This window comes from Podarcis vaucheri, assembly GCF_965113315.1.
Source record: "Podarcis vaucheri genome assembly, chromosome: 8".
NCBI lineage: Eukaryota > Metazoa > Chordata > Lepidosauria > Squamata > Lacertidae > Podarcis > Podarcis vaucheri.
In genome coordinates, this window is record NC_138766.1 from 93,622,515 (window position 1) to 93,642,948 (window position 20,434).

A 20,434-nucleotide genomic window follows, 5' to 3' on the forward strand; every position below is an offset into this window, starting at 1 on the left:
GCGAGACAGTCCGCAGGCAGGTAGGGTCTCAGCCTGCGTACCAGATGGAGCTGGTAAACAGCTGCCCTGGACACAGATTTGACCTGTGCCTCCATGGACAGCTGTGAGTCCAAAATGACTCCCAGGCTGCGCACCTGGTCCTTCAGGGGCACAGTTGCCCCATTCAGGACCAGGGAGTCCCCCACACCTGCCCGCCTCCTGTCCCCCAAAAACAGTACTTCTGTCTTGTCAGGATTCAACCTCAATCTGTTAGCCGCCATCCATCCTCCAACCGCCTCCAGACACTCACACAGGACCTTCACCGCCTTCACTGGTTCTGATTTAAAAGAGAGGTAGAGCTGGGTATCATCCGCATACTGATGAACACCCAGCCCAAACCTCATGATGATCTCTCCCAGCGGCCGCATGTAGATGTTGAAAAGCATGGGGGAGAGGACAGAACCCTGAGGCACCCCACAAGTGAGAGCCCAGGGGTCTGAACACTCATCCCCCACCACCACTTTCTGAACACGGCCCAGGAGGAAGGAGCGGAACCACTGTATAACAGTGCCCCCAGCTCCCAGCCCCTCAAGACGGTCCAGAAGGATGCTATGGTCGATGGTATTGAACGCCGCTGAGAGATCCAGCAGAACTAGGAAACAGCTCTCACCTTTGTCCCTAGCCCGCCGGAGATCATCAACCAGTGCGACCAAGGCAGTTTCAGTCCCATGATGAGGCCTGAATCCCGACTGGAAGGGATCCAAATGGTCCGCTTCTTCCAGGCGTGCCTGGAGTTGTTCGGCAACCGCTCGCTCAATCACCTTGCCCAGGAATGGAAGATTTGAGACTGGGCAATAGTTGGCCATCGTGGCCGCATCTAAAGATGGTTTTTTAAGAAGCGGTTTAATAACCGCCTCTTTCAGCGGGTCTGGGAAGGCTCCCTCACGGAGGGAAGCATTCACCACCCCACGAAGCCCATCGCCCAGCCCTTCCCGGCTTGCTTTTATTAGCCAGGATGGGCAAGGATCCAGGAGACAGGTGGTTGGTTTCACTCGTCCAAGCAGCCTGTCCACATCCTCGGAGGTAACAGATTGGAATTGATCCCACTCAACTTGACCAGACAGAACTCTTGCACTCTCCCGCCCCGGCCCTGCTCCCACGGTGGAGTCTACTTCTTCCCGAATCTGAGCGATTTTATCTGCAAAAAACTTTGCAAAATCATTGCAGGAGAACATGTGGCCTGTACTGGGCCCCGATGTTGCAGGTGGTTCCGCTAAATTGTGAACCACCTGAAAAAGTCTCCTGCTGCTGTTTTCTGCAGATGCAATAGAGGCGGTGAAGAAATTCTTCTTCGCCGTCGCTATCGCCACTTGGTAGGCTTGACGTTGAGCTCTAACCTGTGTCTGGTCAGATTCGGAATGAGTTATCCGGAATGAGGAATTATTATTATATGCACTCCTCCCAGAGTCTTGCTGGTTCAAGCCTCTGTGTGTTATTAATCAGAGTCTAACCCTTCCTTTGCTTTGGGAATGCCTCAGTCAGCTACTGGGCATCCTACATAGAAGCAGCCTTAAGACCTTAAGCCCAGACCTTTAACTGGACAGGTTCCTACAGGACTCAGCAATTTGTTTTCTAATTGGCTTAAGAGACCAGTTTCTTTTTAAGGATGGGTGGACTCACTCTGCGCAGTGGTGAGTCGCCCATCGGCAGGGGTGTTCCGGGGGGCAGAGCAGGCTTTGCTCAGCTGTTGCTGCACCAGCGCTGGGCTCACGCGGCTGAAATCAGGGCTGGAGATTCCTGCGCCTTCGTCGATCCCGTAAATCTCAAACAGGTCACTGGGGCTGAGGCAGACCTGGAAATAAAGACATGCCCCCCAGATGAGTGAGCCACAAGGAGATCCCAAGGAGACTAGGGTTGCCAGTTCTTCAAATGCCTCGTTCAGCCTGGACACTGAGGTCCAGCGCCGAGGGCCTTCTGCCGGTTCCCTCGCTGCAAGAAGCCAAGTTACAGGGAACCAGGCAGAGGGCCTTCTCGGTGGTGGCACCCGCCCTGTGGAACGCCCTCCCACCAGATGTCAAAGAGAACAACTACTACCAAACTTTTAGAAGACATCTGAAGGCAGCCCTGTTTAGGGAAGCTTTTAATGTTTAATAGGTTATTGTATTTTAATGTTCTGTTGGAAGCCACCCAGAGTAGCTGGGGAAACCCAGCCAGATGGGCGGGGTATAAGTAAATAATAAAATTATTGTTGTTGTTGTTGTTGTTGTTGTTGTTATAAATGGCCCCTATCACCATGTCTTTTGCATCCATTTGATCTGTAGCCATTGGAACCAGGTGATTCCTGTTATGTGTTCTGTGGTCTGTTTGCCTGAGCTTGAGTCTGGACTATAGATTCTGGGCTCCTGTGTTCTGATTCGATACATGATGTCCAAATCACAGTGCACTTCAGGATTTGGGCCTCTGCCATTGGCCCTTGAATTCTGAGTTGTGATTCGCAGCTTGGAAGTTTAGATAGCCAATCACATTGGGAGTGGGAGTGGCCCAGGCTTTCAGAAATGTATATAAGCAGTTGCTTTCCCCCTGTTTCCCAGTTATGTAGTTCAATAAAGGTTCTTGCTGTTATCGCTGTGCCTTGCCTGGTGGGACCCATCTACACTTCATTTCTAGAACCATAGAATTGGTTGGAAGGGACTCAAGGGGTCATCCAGCCCAGCCCCCCACAGTGCAGGAATTCTGTGATGCTTGGCACGGCAAAGAGGTTCCCTTGCTGATTTCTACAGGTCATCTGGCCTTGAATGGCATAGGAGCAGGCCAGACGGCAATCCTAATGGACAGAACACAAATGCACACAGACCCCTCGCCGCTGCCTGACAAAAACCCAGCTACAATCAGAGTCCTGTTCTCAGTTTCTTGTCTAAGCGCTGACGAAACACATGGAGTGGGAAAAGAACTTCATCATCTGCCTCTGGGCTCCGCCCTTCATGAGAAAATCACCTGTTTCCAACATCACCTGATGCACAGAGGGCAAGGCAACATCCCTCTCCCCCTCCACACCATGTGGAAATTAATTCAGTTTTTATTTAAAAGCCTTTTTGTGCCAGCTTTCATCACGTCAGACGTTCACGAGACTTTTAAGTCAAATTCTCCTTTCCCTTGTGGAACATGAAGAGAAGGTGGGAGCCCTGGACCAGGGATGGGAAACTAACGAGCAACATGATCATGGTTGCTATCTAGCAGATCCATAGGTGCCAACTCCCTGGGTGCCCGGGCACCCACACAATTCCCCATGAAGGGGCCAGGCACCCATAAATTTTGTTGCCAGGGCCATGCACGCTGCATGGCATCCACGGCTCTGGGCACCCATGGTTGCAGGGCCAAACTGGCACTCCTGAGCAGCTCCTGCCCTTGAACCACCAAGAGGTCCCTCTCTTTAGATGTTTGTGATGGGACAGAAAACGCTCCTCACCGTATCCCAGACGTTCGCGTCCTTCTCTCCCGTTCCAGGCAGACTTCGCCTTCGCCGGGCCACGCTCTTCTCCGTTCGGTTTGCAAGGTGGTCCATTTCATCGCCATGGTGGTGGTCAGTGTCATTGCCGTGGTGATGGTCGTCGTGACCCTCGTGGTCACCATGATCATGAGGGTGATCGTGTGTGGCGCCCTCGTGCACGTGGTCGTGGTGGCTGCCAAGTGTGTGGTCATTGTGAGGGTGCTCGTGCCCAGGTTCCCCGTGGTCGTGTCCTGCATGGGACGCCTCACGACCCACCTCGAGTTGCTCCATCAGCCTGGTCAAGCCTGTTGCAAACACAGAAGAGGCCCTGATCTCTCCAGATGCCCTCAGCATCACTGCCAGGTGGATTTACCACCAACCCAACTCCTTGAGCTCTTTGCACACTCTCTATCAAAGACTTACGGAGCTGGTGGCAGCAGCAGCACCAGCAGCCAAGGACTTTCAGGCTCACAGCCTTCAGCTGCGATACTAACCCCCACTTACCTGGGAATGAGGCCCATTGAATTCAACAGGACTTATTTCTCGGTGGACATGGATTAGAGAGACTGCACTGTTAATGTCTCAATAGCACTCTCACAGAGTCCCCAGCTGAGCTTTTGACATTTGTCTGTTGCATTTTGTAGCTAAGCCACACCCAGGTGTATTTCCAAAGATGGATTGTAACTCACTCTACGTGGGGCTGCCCTTGAGACTGACCCAGAAACTCCAGCGGGTGCAGAATGCTGCAACGAGACTCCTTACGAGGTCCTCTCTGCGGGATCACATTCACCCGGTGCTATACCAGCTGCACTGGCTCCCGGTGGAGTACAGGATCAGGTTCAAGGTGCTGGTTTTGACCTGTACAGCCCTATACAGTCTAGGACCCTCGTACCTACGGGACCGCCTCTCCTGGTATGTCCCACGGAGGACCTTACGGTCTTCAAATAAAAACATCTTGGAGGTCCGGGACCACAGAGAGGTTAGGCTGGCCTCAACCAGAACCAGGGCTTTTTCGGTCGTGGCCCCAATCTGGTGGAACGCTCTGTCACAAGAGACTAGGGCCCTGCGGGACTTGACATCTTTCCGCAGGGCCTGCAAGACAGAGCTTGCACTTCATGCACCACAGAGCCTAGGACTTGCTGATCAGAAGGCCAGCGGTTTCAATCCCCGCGACGGGTGAGCTCCCGTTACTCGGTCCCTGCTCCTGCCAACCTAGCAGTTCGAAAGCACGTCAAAGTGCAAGTAGATAAATAGGTACCACTCCGGCGGGAAGGTAAATGCCGTTTCCGTGCACTGCTCTGGTTCGCCAGAAGCGGCTTAGTCATGCTGGCCACACGACCCGGAAACTGTACGCCGGCTCCCTCGGCCAGTAAAGCGAGATGAGCGCCACAACCCCAGAGTCGGCCACGACTGGACCTAATGGTCAGGGGTCCCTTTACCTTTACCTAAATTTACTTCTAATGGTTTGTATAATAAACACTATCGAATTCAAAAAACAAACAAAAAAACCCAGTGGGATGAAATTACCTGCCAAGGTGAGGTTGTGGGTCTTGTTGCCATAGAGCCCAAAGATGTACTCCACAAAGTAGTGCTCGGGGGGGAGGGCATGGAAGCAGCCCCCCGCCAGGGCATGGTAGGCAACGGCTGCCAGCACCCGCCCAGCTGGCTCCGGGGCTACTTGCTTGGAGATCCGTGCACTGCTCTCCAGGATCTGGTCCACTCCTGCGCAGGGCTGGGAAGGAGAGGAGAGCAGGTCAGGCGACAGGCTGAGTCTCTGAGGCTGCTCAGCTGAGCAATTTATTTCACAGGATCCTAGAATTTTAGAGCTACAAGGGACCCCCCCCAGGGGGCATCTAGTCCAACCCGCTGCAAAGCAGGAATCACAGCTACGTATTTGTGCTTTATTTTGTCAGCCACCCTGACAGCCATGGCTGCAGAATGTCTAGCGATGTACTTAATTTAATGGCGAGACAGAGGAATAACAGAGGGTGGCAGTGGAGGAGAGAAGGATGTGAAAAGGGAATGGAAGTGTGGGAATTTAGTGATGGGAGCAATAAGAAAAGCCTGTGTGTCTTGAGGCTTTTCTGTCTTAGCAATGAGGACTAGAAAGTTGGCCTTGTCGTATTTAACTAGCTTTTAACTGCTCCCACCTAGAACTTTATCAAGTTCGGTCTTCCTCCTCTTCCTTGCCATCAAAGGCCAGATGATTAACAGTAGAGAAGATTAGAGTTGCCAGCTCTCCCCTCCTTAATTATAGTGTGACAGACAGATATCCAATAGGTAGAACTTTACCCCATCAGGAAAAGACAGGAAAAGCTTTCGCTGTCTAATTTCCATGCCACCGCGCGGCTCTCACAAGCACAGGAGGCAAGGAGGCAATGGCAGGGCAAAGGGAATGCTAGCATTTTAATTACGGTTTTCCTTTAACGGGCATCACCATTTATCAGGAAATTCGTCTTGGAAGCATCTCTCAAAAACATGGAGTTTGACCTGGCCAGGTGAGAGTTGTAATCCAAAACACCTGAAACTCACCAACGTGGGGAAAACTGGTCTGCACATTAAGCTACATGTTAATTAAAGGTACCCCTGCCCGAACGGGCCAGTCTTGACAGACTCTGAGGTTTGTGCGCCCATCTCACATCTATTGGCCGGGGACCAGCGCTGTCCGGAGACACTTCCGGGTCACGTGGCCAGCGTGACAAAGCTGCATCTGGCGAGCCAGCGCAGCACACGGAACGCCGTTTACCTTCCCGCTGGTAAGCGGTACCTATTTATCTACTTGCACCCGGGGGTGCTTTCGAACTGCTAGGTTGGCAGGCGCTGGGACCGAACGACGGGAGCGCACCCCGCCGCGGGGAGTCGAACTGCCGACCTTTCGATCGGCAAGCCCTAGGCGCTGAGGCTTTAACCCACAGCGCCACCCGCGTCCCACCACATGTTAATTATAAACTTATTAAAATCTTAGTGTATAGAGAAATGTTTTGCTCTGTATCACAACCCTAGAACTCATGGACATCCCATGAAATGGAATATTGTCAGATTCAGGGCAGACGAAAGGAAGGCCTTTGTCCCACTGCACCCAGTTAACCTGTGGAACTCCCTGCCACAGTAGGCAGGGATGTCCACCAATCTAGATGGCTTTGAAAGAGGGTCAGACAAATTCATGGAGGAGGAGGGCTATCGATGGCTCCTAGCCAGCATGGCTCTACGACGCCTCCACAGTTGAGAAGCAGCAATGCTCCTGAATCCCAGTCCCTGGAGGGGAGAGTTGGTCTAGTGTTCGAATTCTGCTTGCTGGTTGGCCACTGTGAGAACAGAAGGCTGGGCTGGACGGGCTGTTGTTGGCCCAACACAGCAGGCTCCTCCTTAATTGGGATGGGAGTAGATCCTGCCAGCAGATCCTTTCCCAGGTGTTACCTCTCTTAGGGCCCTCGTAGTTACGGGACTGCCTCTCCTGCTATGCCCCGCAGAGGACCTTAAGGTCTATGAATAACCATAGTTTAGAGGTCCCAGGCCCTAAGGAAGTCAGACTATCCTCCACCAGGGCCAGGGCCTTTTCAGTGGTGGCTCCAACCTGGTGGAATGCTCTGTCCCAGGAGACAGGATTTAACCTCCTTCCGTTGGGCCTGTAAGACAGAGCTATTCCGTGTGGCCTTTAATTTGAATTCAGCCTGATCTTTTATTTCCCTTCTCTTCCCTCCCCTTTTATGAAGATCACCCGCTCTGAGACCCCACAGCTAATTCTCCCCTGGTCTCCTCGCTGGCCCAAGTAGGACCAATTCAGCCAGCTAGCCCTGGGGATTATCTAATCTATTTTTAATTTTTGAATGCTATTGTTATTCATGTTTTTATACAGTGGTGCCTCGCAAGACGAAAAGAATCCGTTCTGTGATTCTCTTCGTCTAGTGGTTTTTTCATCTTGCGAAGCAAGCCCATTAAAGGATTAGCGGATTAGCGCTATTAGCGCTATTAGCGGCTTATCTGCTGATCGGATCAGCTGATAAGCGGCTTAGAAAAAGGGGGGGAGGGGAAAAAACCAGCAGGAACTCGCAAGACATTTTCGTCTTGCGAAGCAAGCCCATAGGAAATTCGTCTTGTGAAGCATCTCCAAAACGGAAAACTCTTTCGTCTAGCGAGTTTTCCGTCTTGCGAGGCATTCGTCTTGCGGGGCACCACTGTACTGTATTTTATGCTGCTTTTATAATTGTTTTAAATTTGTTGTTAGCCGCCCTGAGCCCGGATTTTGAACCGGGAAGGGCGGGGTAGAAATAAATTTTGTTGTTGTTGTTACCTCACTTCTTTCGTTCTCCTGGATGTTTCTCTGAACGGCCCCCATCAGCTCGGCCACCTTCTCTCGTTCAGGCCCAGTGGGAGGATTCCCCTCTAAGAATTCGCTCTGCAAAGTGCGGACCTTGGCTACCCAGTCTCCGTCCGCCACGGCCCGGCAAGCTGCCATGGGGTCAGAGAGGTAGTAGACCAGGCCAGCGGAGAATGTCAACAGCTCCGAGGATGTGAGGTTGGCATCCCTGGGAGTTTCTCTCTTTGTGAGTGTAAAAATATCCGAAGCAGAGAGACACTGGAAGGGGGAAAGAGAGAGAGAGAGAGGGGAGGGGGACAATTTGTTATTTTTGCACAGATTTTTATGGTTTCCATTATTTGAATTTTTATTATTTCGGTCCCAGACCAGTTCCAGCCCACATACAATATCAAGGAAATCATAAAACACGATAGGGATACATTTGCATTTGCAATTAGGTGTACAGTGGTGCCCCGCAAGACGAATGCCTCGCAAGACGGAAAACTCGCTAGACGAAAGAGTTTTCCGTTTTGGAGGTGCTTCGCAAAACAAATCTCCTATGGGCTTGCTTCGCAAGACGACAATGTCTTGCGAGTTCCTGCTGGTTTTTTTCCTCCCCCCCCCCTTTTTCTAAGCCGCTAAGCCGCTTATCAGCTAATCCGATCAGCAGATAAGCCGCTAAAAGCCGCTAATAGCGCTAATCCGCTAATCCGTCAATGGGCTTGCTTCGCAAGACGAAAAAACCGCAAGACGAAGAGAATCACAGAACGGATTCTTTTCGTCTTGCGAGGCACCACTGTAACAGGGATAATACAGACATAGCAACAGTTAAAAATATATAAATTAAAACTTAGTCTCTAACATATAACCTAACATTATCATTTAAAACCTTAATTATTATGATAGCACAGCTTGTTCCCTAAGTTTTATGGCAATCACACAGAATTTGGCAACCCTTAACGCGATCTCAGGAGCCTTGTCCTCTACCAGGGATTTTAGACATTGAAGTTCGGATTCATTTGGAGATTTGGTTTTCATTATTGTGTTTTTTAAAAATATGGTGTTTGTTCGTTTTTCCTTTGCAAGCTGCCCAAATGATTCTGTTGATGGGTGGACACATTTAATAATAAATAAACGACATCTGACGCCGAGTGCTGTGTAGCTCCGAAGCTTGCGCACGCTGACATGAAAATAAAAGAACTTTTTGAAAGTAAAGCGGCCTCGAAGTTTTGTGGCTCCTCTGAAACTTCTGGAGGCACCTGATTGGAGAAGGCTGGATCAGGCCAAAGATCCATTGCACCTAGCATTCTGTTTCCTGCAGCTATCAGCTGGATCAGGGCCTCTGAGATGCTGGGGACAGAAGACTAATAAAAGTGTTATCAGCACCAGATAAGAGGTGACTGATTCATGTGGGATTTGAACCCAGCTCTGACTAGACCACTCAGCCTGCAACTAGATCTGGATAGCAAGGGCTGAGACAAACCATGGAGACCTTGGCTCCTGCCCTGGTGCTGATAAAGTTTTGCTGAGCTGTTTGCAAAGCCTGGAAAGGTAGTTTAGGAAGTTGCCCGTTGTTTGAAACTATTCTAACAGGTCTGGTTGGGGCCAGATGACATGAAACCCAGCCAGATGGGTGGGGTATAAATAATACAGTGGTGCCTCACAAGACGAAAAGAATCCGTTCTGTGATTCTCTTCGTCTAGCGGTTTTTTCGTCTTGCGAAGCAAGCCCATTGACGGATTAGCGGCTTAGCGCTATTAGCGGCTTTTAGCTGCTTTTAGCGGCTTATCTGCTGATCGGATCAGCTGATAAGCGGCTTAGCGGCTTAGAAAAAGGGGGGGAAGGGGAAAAAAACCCGCAGGAACTCGCAAGACATTGTCGTCTTGCGAAGCAAGCCCATAGGAGATTCGTTTTGCGAAGCACCTCCAAAACGGAAAACCCTTTCGTCTAGTGAGTTTTCCATCTTGCGAGGCATTCGTCTTGCGGGGCACCACTGTAATAATATAATACCAATTTATTATTTGTACCCCGCCCATCTGACTGGGTTTCCCCAGCCACTCTGGGTGGCTTCCACAAAGACCAAAAATACACTAATATGTCATACATTAAAAACTCCCCTGAACAGGGCTGCTTTAAGATGTCTTCTGAATGTCAGGTGGTTGTTTATCTCTTTTGACATCTGATGGGAGGACGTTCCACAGGGCGGGCGCCACCACCGAGAAGGCCCTCTGCCTGGTTCTCTGTAGCTTTGCTTCTCGCAATGAGGGAACCGCCAGAAAGCCCTCGGGGCTGGACCTCAGCGTCTGGGCAGAACGATGGGGGTGGAGACGCTCCAGGTATACTGGACCGAGGCCGTTTAGGGCTTTAAAGGTCAGCACCAACACTTTGTGCTCGGAAATATACTGGGAGCAAATGTAGGTCAATGTAGGTCTAATCATATTATTATGATTATTATTATTAGAGGCAGAGGCACCCCCTTGCCTCTTTTTAATTCAGGACAAGAAAAATCCAGACCCAGAAAACTCTGATCCCAAATGCCAGTGAAGTAGAGGTGGATCCCACGAGGCAAGGCACAGCGATAACAGCAAGAACCTTTGTTGAACGACATACTGTAACTGGGAAACAGGGGCAAAGCAACTGCTTATATACATTCCTGAAAGCCTGGGCCACTCCCACTCCCAATGTGATTGGCTATCTAAACTTCCAAGCTGCAAATCACGACTCAGAGTTCAAGGGCCAATGGCAGAGGCCCAAATCCTGAAATGTTCTGCAATTGGACATATCGGATCAGAACACAGGAACTCAGAATCCTTAGTCCAGACCATGGGTAGGCAAACTAAGGCCCGGGGGCCAGATCCGGCCCAATCGCCTTCTAAATCCGGCCTGTGAACGGTCCAGGAATCAGAGTATTTTTACATGAGTAGAATGTGTCCTTTTATTTGAAATACTACTACTACTACTAAAAATTATTTATACCCCGCCCTCCCCAGCCAAGACCAGGCTCAGGGCGGCTAACACCAAATATAAAAACAATTGATAGAGATACAGCTTAAAAAACAAGATTAAAATACAACATTAAAACATTAAAATGCATCTCTGGGTTATTTGTGGGGCCTGCCTGGTGTTTTTACATGAGCAGAATGTGTGCTTTTATTTAAAATGCCTTTCTGGGTTATTTGTGGGGCATAGGAATTTGTTCATTTATTATTTTTTTCCTAAATATAGTCCGGCACACCACAAGGTCTGAGAGACAGTGGACCGGCCCTCTGCTGAAAAAGTTTGCTTATCCCTGGTCGACTCAAGCTCAGGCAAACACAGACCACTGAATACATAACACCAAACCTCCACGGCCTTACGGGATACAGTGATACCTCAGGTTAAGTACTTAATTCGTTCCGGAGGTCCGTTCTTAACCTGAAACTGTTCTTAACCTGAAGCACCACTTTAGCTAATGGGGCCTCCTGCTGCCACCGCGCCGCCAGAGCCTGATTTCTGTTCTCATCCTGAAGCAAAGTTCTTAACCTGAATCACTATTTCTGGGTTAGCGGAGTCTGTAACCTGAAGCGTATGTAACCCGAGGTGCCACTGTATTTTCAGAAGAAGAGGCTCAGCAGAATGTTTTTAGCAGGCTCCGAAAGGAACACAGCGAAGGCGCCTTTTCAATATCAATAGGCAGGGAGTTCCACAGTGTACAGGTGCTGTTTCATGAAAAGGCCAGGTTCTTGCAAACGCGGAAGGGGCCCTATGTGGCAATCAGCCATTTTTTCCTGATTGAATCAGTCAAGTGGGTGCAGGAATGCAGGAATTCTGTCACTCTTGACACAGCAAAGAGGTTGCCTTGCTAATTTCTACAGGTCAGCTGGCCGTGAATGGCGTAGGAGCAGGCCAGACCTGGTCAAATGGCAATCCTAAGATTGCCCTACAGCAGGCATCCCCGACCTGCGGCCCTCCAGATGTTTTGGCCTACAACTCCCATGATCCCTAGCTAACAGGACCAGTGGTCAGGGATAATAATAATAATAATAATAATAATAATAATAATAATAATAAAAAATTTTATTTATACCCCGCCCTCCCCAGCCAAGAGGATATATGACAACCATCTTCAAATATCTTAAGGGCTGTCCCATGGAAGATGGAGGAAGCTTGTTTCTCCTGCTCTAATAATAAATAATAATAAATTTTATTTATACCCCGCCCTTCCCAGCCAAGACCGGGCTCAGGGTGGCTAACACCAGATATAAAAACATTTGATTAAAATACAACTTAAAAACAAGATTAAAGTACAACATTAAGATGCAGCCTCATTTCAGTAGAAACTCAAATCAAAAACTTTCTGGGGATGAAAACGTCAAGTCTTCACCAAGGCTAACTATCCAGACTGGTCCTACGTGGGCCAGAAAAAAGCCAGGGAAGTCCCCAAATAGGAGTTCCATCACAGAAGGAGAAAGGAAAAAGGAAAGAGGGGAAGGGGATCAAGTTGATTCCAGGCCAAAAGCCAGGTGGAACAACTCTGTCTTACAGGCCCTGCGGAAAGAGATCAGATCCCGCAGGGCCCTGGTCTCAAGAGACAGAGCATTCCACCAGGCCGGGGCCAGTGTTGAAAAGGCCCTGGCTCTGGTTGAGGCTAATCTGACTTCCTTAGGGCCCGGGACCTGTAGGGTGTTGCTATTTATGGACCTTAAGGTCCTCCGTGGGGCGGACCGGGAGAGGCGGTCCCGTAGGTACGAGGGTCCTAGGGAATGGGAATTGTAGTCTAAAACATCTGGAGGGTTGAAGGTTGGGGATGCCTGCCCTAAGGGGTTCTTGTTGCTTTTGATTATTACCCATCAAGAATTTCTTCTTGAAAGAGGTGGAATGTAGCCATGTTCCAAATAAATTCGACCTGTGCAGTTTTTCCGCCCCCCTGCAGTATCACTGCCCCAGCCGAAACTGCTATAGCTCTATCGTTCCAGGAATGGAATGCCTTCCTCCCTAAGGCAAGCGTGCCTCAATTTGTGCCAACGTGGGTGGCTCCCCAGGGGAAGGTGTGCATGATCACACCTGGAGCCTGACATTCTCGCCTGTGTACTCCCGAGCGTGACGCTGGCAGAGAGTACAAAGAGTCATTCTCTCTGTGTCTCTCGCAACCTGGCACACGTTCAACTTACGTCTGGGTGCCGGCATGTCTCCTCTGCACTGTGAAATACGAGGCAGCAGGGGGAGAAAATACCTCTGTGCACAGTGCGGGGTTGAACTGTGGAACTCTCTGCCACAGGAGGCAGCGATGGTTGACAACTCAGGAGGGCTTAAAAAGAGGGGTAGACAAATTCACGGGAGAGAAGAGCTTACGTCTGGGTGCCGGCATGTCTCCTCTGCACTGTGAAATACGAGGCAGCAGGGGGAGAAAATACCTCTGTGCACAGTGCGGGGTTGAACTGTGGAACTCTCTGCCACAGGAGGCAGCGATGGTTGACAACTCAGGAGGGCTTAAAAAGAGGGGTAGACAAATTCACGGGAGAGAAGAGCTATCTATGACTACTACCATCGACCATAACATCCTTCTGGACCGTCTTGAGGGGCTGGGAGCACTGTCATACAGTGGTTCCACTCCTTCCCCCTGGGCCATGTTCAGAAAGTGGTGGTGGGGGATGAGTGTTCAGACCCCTGGGCTCTCACTTGTGGGGTGCCTCAGGGTTCTGTCCTCTCCCCCATGCTTTTCAACATCTACATGCAGCTGCTGGGAGAGATCATCAGGGGGTTTGGGCTGGGTGTCCATCAATATGCAGATGATACCCAGCTCTACCTCTCTTTCAAATCAGAACCAGTGAAGGCGGTGAAGGTCCTGTGTGAGTGTCTGGAGGCGGTTGGAGGATAGATGGCGGCTAACGGATTGAGGTTGAATCCTGACAAGACCAGAATGAGTCCAGAATGACTCCCAGGCTGCGCACCTGGTCCTTCAGGGGCACAGTTACCCCATTCAGGACCAGGGAGTCCTCCAAACCAGCCCGCCCCCTGTCCCCCAAGAATAGTACTTGTCTTGTGCCCAAAGGTGGGGTTGTTGCTGGCACCTGTCTGTCTCGAGAGACAACGGAGTGTGTCTCCGGGGGTGTGACCTCCCTGGCAGTGTGTCTGGGAGTCCTGGGCTGCCCAGATGACAAGACACGCCCTTCCCCAGCCTTGCTGACCCAAAGGAAAGCGGAACAAGACATTTGAGACCAGCTTGGGTGCAAGAGTTGGCGGAAGGAGGCATTCAAGGCACCATCCAACTGCCTTAGGGTCTCCCCTCTGTATTTGTGGTTTGATTTGAAGGTTGCTGGGCTCTGGCTCCAGCTGAGCCTCCTGGAGGGTAACTAAGACAACCCAAACAGCTGAGGCCCTTTCATCCTTCCTTTGCAAAGGAACAGATCAAACGAGAAAGGAAGGGCCAGGGCATTTGAATGCTTTTGATGCGCAGGAGATGCATAATAAATGCATTTTTAAAATGGGCACCACCCTAAACAGTTGCCTCCTCCTCCTTGATCCTGTTCCTAAACTAATCATCATAATAAAGGCATTTTCACACAGCCTCTCGGGTTTACCTGAGGGCCCTACACGGGTTTTTGCATTTGCTTGTAACAGGTAAAGAATTTCTGGTGAATGGAGGCTTGGGGTGGGAACAGAAGTGGGAAGAAGACAGAGCTGGTCATTGAGGGCAGGATACAAACAGAAGTTATGTGCAAGCCATAAGATCAAGTAAAACAATAGGAATACTTAACTGCCCAATCACATTGGTTCTGCCCCCCCAAAAAAATCCTGTCCCCCAAAAGAATCCTGACAGAGGGGATACAATAGCCATCGTTAAATATCTGAACGTCTGCCACATGAGAGATGGAGCAAGCTTGTTCTCTCTGAGAGCAGGATCCGAACCAACAGATTCAAATGGCAAAAAAATGAGATTGCAAAAAAAATTAGGAAGAGCCTTCTGATGGTAAGAGCTGTTCAATAGTAGAATGCTACGGAGTCCACCAGAAGGTTGTGGACCCACCTTCATTGAAGGTTGGATGGCCATCTATCGTGGATGCTTTAGTTGAGATTCCTGCATTGCAGCGGGTTGGGATAGATGACCCCGCAGGGTCCCAACTCTACAATTCTATGATTCTCTCCGCTTCCCTGTTTTCAAAGGCTGGCTCTGTGAAAATCTGGATCCTGGGGGTTCGGACTTGGCCATTTTGGGGTCAAGCAATGCAATGGTGGTTGGTTTCTTAAGAAGAAACAGTCTCGGGTCTCCTTTCTGCTTGGAAGCTGTCACTTTCGATGGGCTAATGCCATTTACTTCAACTCATGGACAGGAACAATCTGTGGCCATTCAAGGAAATGGATTTTGTGCATGATCAGAGACATGCTTGACGTGGATAGTAGCTGGGCCCAAAGTCTAATTTACCGTAAGTTCCAGAGATATCTGGGAAGAGAACCTGAAGGAAATCCATGCTTTCCTAGTCCCTACTTTTCTCTAGGCTTAACCTTCCCAGAGGGACGCGGGTGATGCTGTGGGTTAAACCACAGAGCCTAGGACTTGCTAATCAGAAGGTCAGCGGTTTGAATCCCCACGACGGGGTGAGCTCCCGTTACTCGGTCCCTGCTCCTGCCAACCTAGCAGTTCAAGAGCACGCCAGTGCAAGTAGATAAATAGGTACCACTCTGGCGGGAAGGTAAACGGCGTTTCCGTGCGCTGCTCTGTTTCGCCAGAAGCGGCTTAGTTATGCTGGCCACATGACCCGGAAGCTGGACGCTGGCTCCCTCGGCCAATAAAGCAAGATGAGCACCGCAACCCCAGAGTTGACCACAACTGGACCTAATGGTCAGGGGTCCTTTTACCTTTAGTGTGATGTAGTGGTTAAGAGCAATAGATTCGTAATCTGGGGAACCGGCTTCGCGTCTCCCCTCCTCCACATGCAGCTGCTGGGTGACCTTGGGCTAGTCACACTTTTTTGAAGTCTCTCAGCCCCACTCACCCCAAAGGGTGTTTGTTGTGGGGGAGGAAGGGAAAGGAGATTGTTAGCCACTTTGAGACTCCGTAGGGTAGTGATAAAGCGGGATATCAAATCCAAACTCTTCTTCTTTACCTTTTTAACCTTCCCAGGGTCAGTTCCTCTGCAAGAATCTCTAAGAAGCTCAACAGCCTCTCAGATGTTTTGGACTATTGCTTCCATCATGTTCTGGCTGTCGGTGATGAGAGTTGTAACGCTAAACATCTGGAAGGTCCCAGGTTGGGCAGGGGCAGGCTGGTTCATGCCCAAAAAAAGGTGAAGCTCAACTTCTCCACTCTGCTGGCTGCGGTGGCGTCTGAGGGGAAACACAACCGCCAAGCCTTTTTTGCAGGTTGAACATGATGCAGCAAAGTGGCTTCAGCAGAAAAAGAAACAGAAGTCCTTTGCACTGACCACATCACAGGCTGAAAAGCTTCAAAGACGGAAGGAGCTCGGGAGAGCCTGACTGCTGGATCAGATGAAAGCTCATCCATTGTGCTGGGCCTGCGGGTAGCCAGAGTAACGCGGTCCAGGTCTGGTCCCGAATCCAAGGGTTCTGCGAGGAGTCAGTCCAACGGGGCCAAGGCAGGAAACCAGGCAAGGTCAGGCACAGGATCACAGGCAGGTTCTAGCAAACAGCAATGTTGCTCCCGCAACCTGGGGCAGGGTCCGACAGCTTTTTATCTTTGTCGGGGCCAGTCCTGATCCCCCGGCGACTCATCTCCCTGTTTCGCCCGAAGGCGAGCACTCCTCCTGCGAATACTCAGGTCTCTCCTTCTCTCAGACCTCAGTCTCTGCAGCTCGGGAGACGTCAGTGGGTTACTAGACCCAGAGGCCACCTCAGCCTCCCCTGACCCAACCGGTAGTGGAACAGCTGTAAGGGATGGCCCAGCTGGAGGCAACAAGGTCATCCCCGCATCTGGAGCCAGGGCAGGCTCAGCCCCTGACTCGGCCCAGGTGGGGTTTGCTGCAGGGGAACCTGTGCAGACTGGGACTCTTCAGGATCAGGCCCCAGACTAGGTTCAGCTGCCCCTGAGGCAAAGGGTCCAGTGTGGACTGAGACTCTTCTGGCTTCGAGTCTGAGCCCGAGTCCCAGGCCATCACACTCACAGTGGCCAACCAGATGTCTGTGGGAAACCCAGAGTCAGGATTCGAACACAAGAGCCCTTTCTGTTCCTGCAGTTTCCAGCAGCAGGCATTTGTAAGCATTGCTGCCACCAGCTGTGCAAGTAGAGCACAGCCATTCTGGCTAGTAGTCCTCAATAGCCCTCTCCTCCTCCAGTCTTCTTTTAAAGCCATTCAAGTTGGTGGCCATCACTGTGGCAGGGAGTTCCACAGTTTAACTCCGTGCCACATCAAGAAGGCCTTTCTTTTATCTGTCCTGATAAAAGGACCTGCACAGTCCTTTGACCCTGTGAAATCTCCAACTTCTGTAGGCCATCTGCATATTGGCTATTAACTCTTTGCTGCCCACAGCCCTTGGGGAAGGGCCCCCCACTTTGCTTCAATCTGTGATGTAGCCTCTTCCCCTTCTTCAAACTCATGGCATTAGCTTTGCGGCCGAACCTTGCCCCAGCGGAGGTTGCCAACCGTTATTCTGACAGGGCTCTTGTTCCTTGAGCTAATAGCTGCAGTACAGGCAGAAATGTAGCAGGTGATGTTTGAACTCTGCGGGGAAATGCAGTGCGGAAAATGCTCTGCAGCACTTCAGCCTGACGTGAAACTCTTAAAGCCCACAGAAGCAGTGGAAGTGAAAACTTTGGCAACCGTAGCTGCAGCCGAGAGCCTGTTAACCAAGAGATTACGACTGCAATCGTTACCCAATGCATTTTAGTATAAAAGAAGGTGTTGGATGAAGGCAGCGAGCTGTATCCTTCCTTGGAGGTTTTCCAGCAGAAGCTGGACGGCCATCTGTCATGGATTCTTTAACTGCAATTCCTGCATCGCAGCCGGGTTGGACTAGATGATCCCCAGAAGTCCCTTCCAGCTCTGCAACTCTGCAATTCCATGATGATGAGGATACTTTGGGCTAGATTCTTTGGTCCAGCCAGGAGACAGTTCCTGTTGCCCCGGTGAGCTCTTAACTTTTTCACCTTTCATTCTTTGCTTGGTGCTTTCCCCAGAGACACTGTGCAAAATGGGTGAGCACGGATAACAAAACATCTGGTTTTTTTAAATACCTTGTTTTTTGTCTAAACCTATGATCCGGTGCCAGGGCAGGAGAACGGGGATTCATAATAATAATATCTTTATTGTCATTGCCCCCTCTCTGGGACAACGAAATTACTTGACTGCTCCATAAAAACACTAATTAAACAATACAGTATAATACATCAAGGGAGATTAGATGACTTTCAAAGTCCGGGCTTCCCATTCAGGGCCGAGATCGCTCTGGAGAAGAAGCTGTTCTTAAGACGGCTCGTTCTTGTCTTCATCGTCCTGTATCTCCGTCCCGACGGCAGGAGCTCGAAGAGACAGGGACCAGGATGCGATGGATCTTTTACTATGTCCAGTGCCTTCCTATGGCACCTTGCGGCATAAATCTGCTCTAAGGTGGAGAGTGGGCAGCCAACAATGCTCTCCGCTGCCTTAACAACCCTGCACAACCCCATCCTGTCCTGGGTAGTACAGCTTCCGTACCACACACATAAGCCATAAGTGAGCACGCTCTCAATGGCACAGTGATAGAAGGCAAGCAGCAGTTTCTGCGGAAGATGGTTTTTCCTTAGTATTCTCAAAAAGCACAGTCTCTGCTGTGCCTTCTTCACAAGCCCCCTTGTGTTGACACTCCAGGACAGATCCTCTTGTAATTCAGTGCCCAAAAATCTGAACGTTGTTACCCTCTCCCAGGAAGGGTTGTGACGAAGGGGCAGGAGGCCTGAGGGTTCAACCCCTGATGGCATCTTCCAACAGGGCTGGAAGAGTCCCCTGCCTGAAACTCTAGCAGACAACCAATTTCCTAATCTACTGGGAGGAATGGGGCCAGCCTATGGTCTGTAAGTCTGTTAATAACTGACTGGATTCCAGGTGAGGCTGGAGGACCATTGAGAATTCTTACAAATATTGCTTAGCAAACTGTTCCAGGAATGTGAGGCACGTCCTTCAGTTGACCAGCTGTTGAGGGAGGTGTCTGGGCACGGGGGGGGGGGGGCAGCTGGGTGCTGCATCCTTTGCTGAAATTTCCTCATCTGCCCCACTGTTTTCCTGCATTGCAGGGGATTGGACTAGATGACCCTGTGGGGTCCCTTCTAAGTCTAAAATTCTACGACCTCTTGATCCGAGTTCAGGAGTACCTGCTGCTCCTTCAGCTGATACTGTTTGCATTTTATTTCTTCTCCTTTTTGGAAAAACCCCCCTTTCATTTATTTAAGAACACGCCTGTGCTTGGGCTGTCAGCTGTTCTGTTAGACCAGCTTTCTCCAAAATCAGATTCTGGTCCCAGTTCATCTGGACTGAGCACCACCCTGCGATTATGCTCTTATTAGAGAGCCCCATGGATTCACGACCCCACCCTCACTTTACACATAACTTTACAAAAGCAGACATTGAAGATAACTACACCTTTACCCTCTTTTTAAGACACGTTCTATGGCTTTGCATTGCACGGAGCCCACAGCAAAGAGTTGAAGGGATTCCTTCTCCTTCCTTAGGGATGTAGGGTGGCAACTCCATACCTGCCAACAGTTTGCAGGCAAAAATGGGCCCCGCGTCAAACGACCTCATTGCAGGGGGTTGGACTAGATGGCCCCTGGTGGACCCCATCCAACTCTAGGATTCTATGCCCTTCCTGCCACACCAAGGATCATCGCCAGCCCTCATCCCCTACATGCTCTGGGCAGATTCACATCATTTCCCCCCTAATAGGGCACACATTTCAAGGGACTGGCTTCCCCCCAAGTTCCCTGAGAACTGGGGTGTTGGGAACTGTAGCAGAAAACTATAGTTCCCAGGATTCTTGGAGGGGGGCAAGTCATGTGCGCTTTAATATATGGTGTGGATCTGCTGGCAGCCGTGTCTTCACATCAGCCTGGTTTCCACCGGTTTTAAAGCTGAAAGTTTTCTTTGGCTCTCTAGATCCATGATACAGCTGGTGGGAAAAAACCTCCATTGTCCTGCAACCTGTTATTAAGTGGTTCAAAGTGAGTCTTGCCAGCAGGTGAAATAACATGCTAGGTGTTGCTGCGGCGCCTTAAATGTCAACGCACGGGCATTTCACATGTCTCGCCATTCCTGGCAAAATGCACGCCCCGTCCCCCCCCCCCCCGCACATAACACAGTTCAGAGGCAGAAGGGAAAGACAACTGGAGAAACTTGCACTGGGAAGTGTCCCAGTGCAGTGCAGGGGGTTAAAATGTGGGAGAGACCAGGGTTCGAATCCCCACTGAGCCAGGGAGCTCTTTACGGTGGCCTTGGAGGCCAGTCGCTGCTTCTCAGCCTAACCTACCTCCAGTGCCGGATTTACAAGCTATAGCTTAGGGCCCCACTCTCTCGGGGGCCCCAAACAATTTAAATAAAAAACAAAACTGGATGTACATTTCCAAAATATAAGATAAAAAAATGAAATAAAACCTACATACAGCAACAGTGTTTTGTGTTGTGTAGGCTCCTATTTGTGATGTGCAAATGACTTTAGATACCTATCAGGTCCATAAATTACCATATAGCATATATTCAACACAAAAA

At 50.2% G+C, this 20,434-nt stretch overlaps 1 protein-coding gene across 2 annotated transcripts in view; it reads right to left on the reverse strand.

Annotated features, from left to right (window-relative positions):
• The window catches only part of SLC39A4 (solute carrier family 39 member 4), a 70,265-nt gene that overhangs the window by 23,164 nt on the left and 26,667 nt on the right, over positions 1-20,434 (reverse strand). For both annotated transcript variants that reach the window (XM_082235617.1, XM_082235616.1), the window contains 4 exons: positions 7,758-8,042; positions 4,994-5,198; positions 3,446-3,771; positions 1,660-1,831 (listed from right to left, as the gene is read on the reverse strand). In XM_082235617.1, coding sequence (XP_082091743.1) covers positions 1,660-1,831; positions 3,446-3,771; positions 4,994-5,198; positions 7,758-8,042 — 988 coding nt within the window. The remainder of the gene's footprint in view (positions 1-1,659; positions 1,832-3,445; positions 3,772-4,993; positions 5,199-7,757; positions 8,043-20,434) is intronic.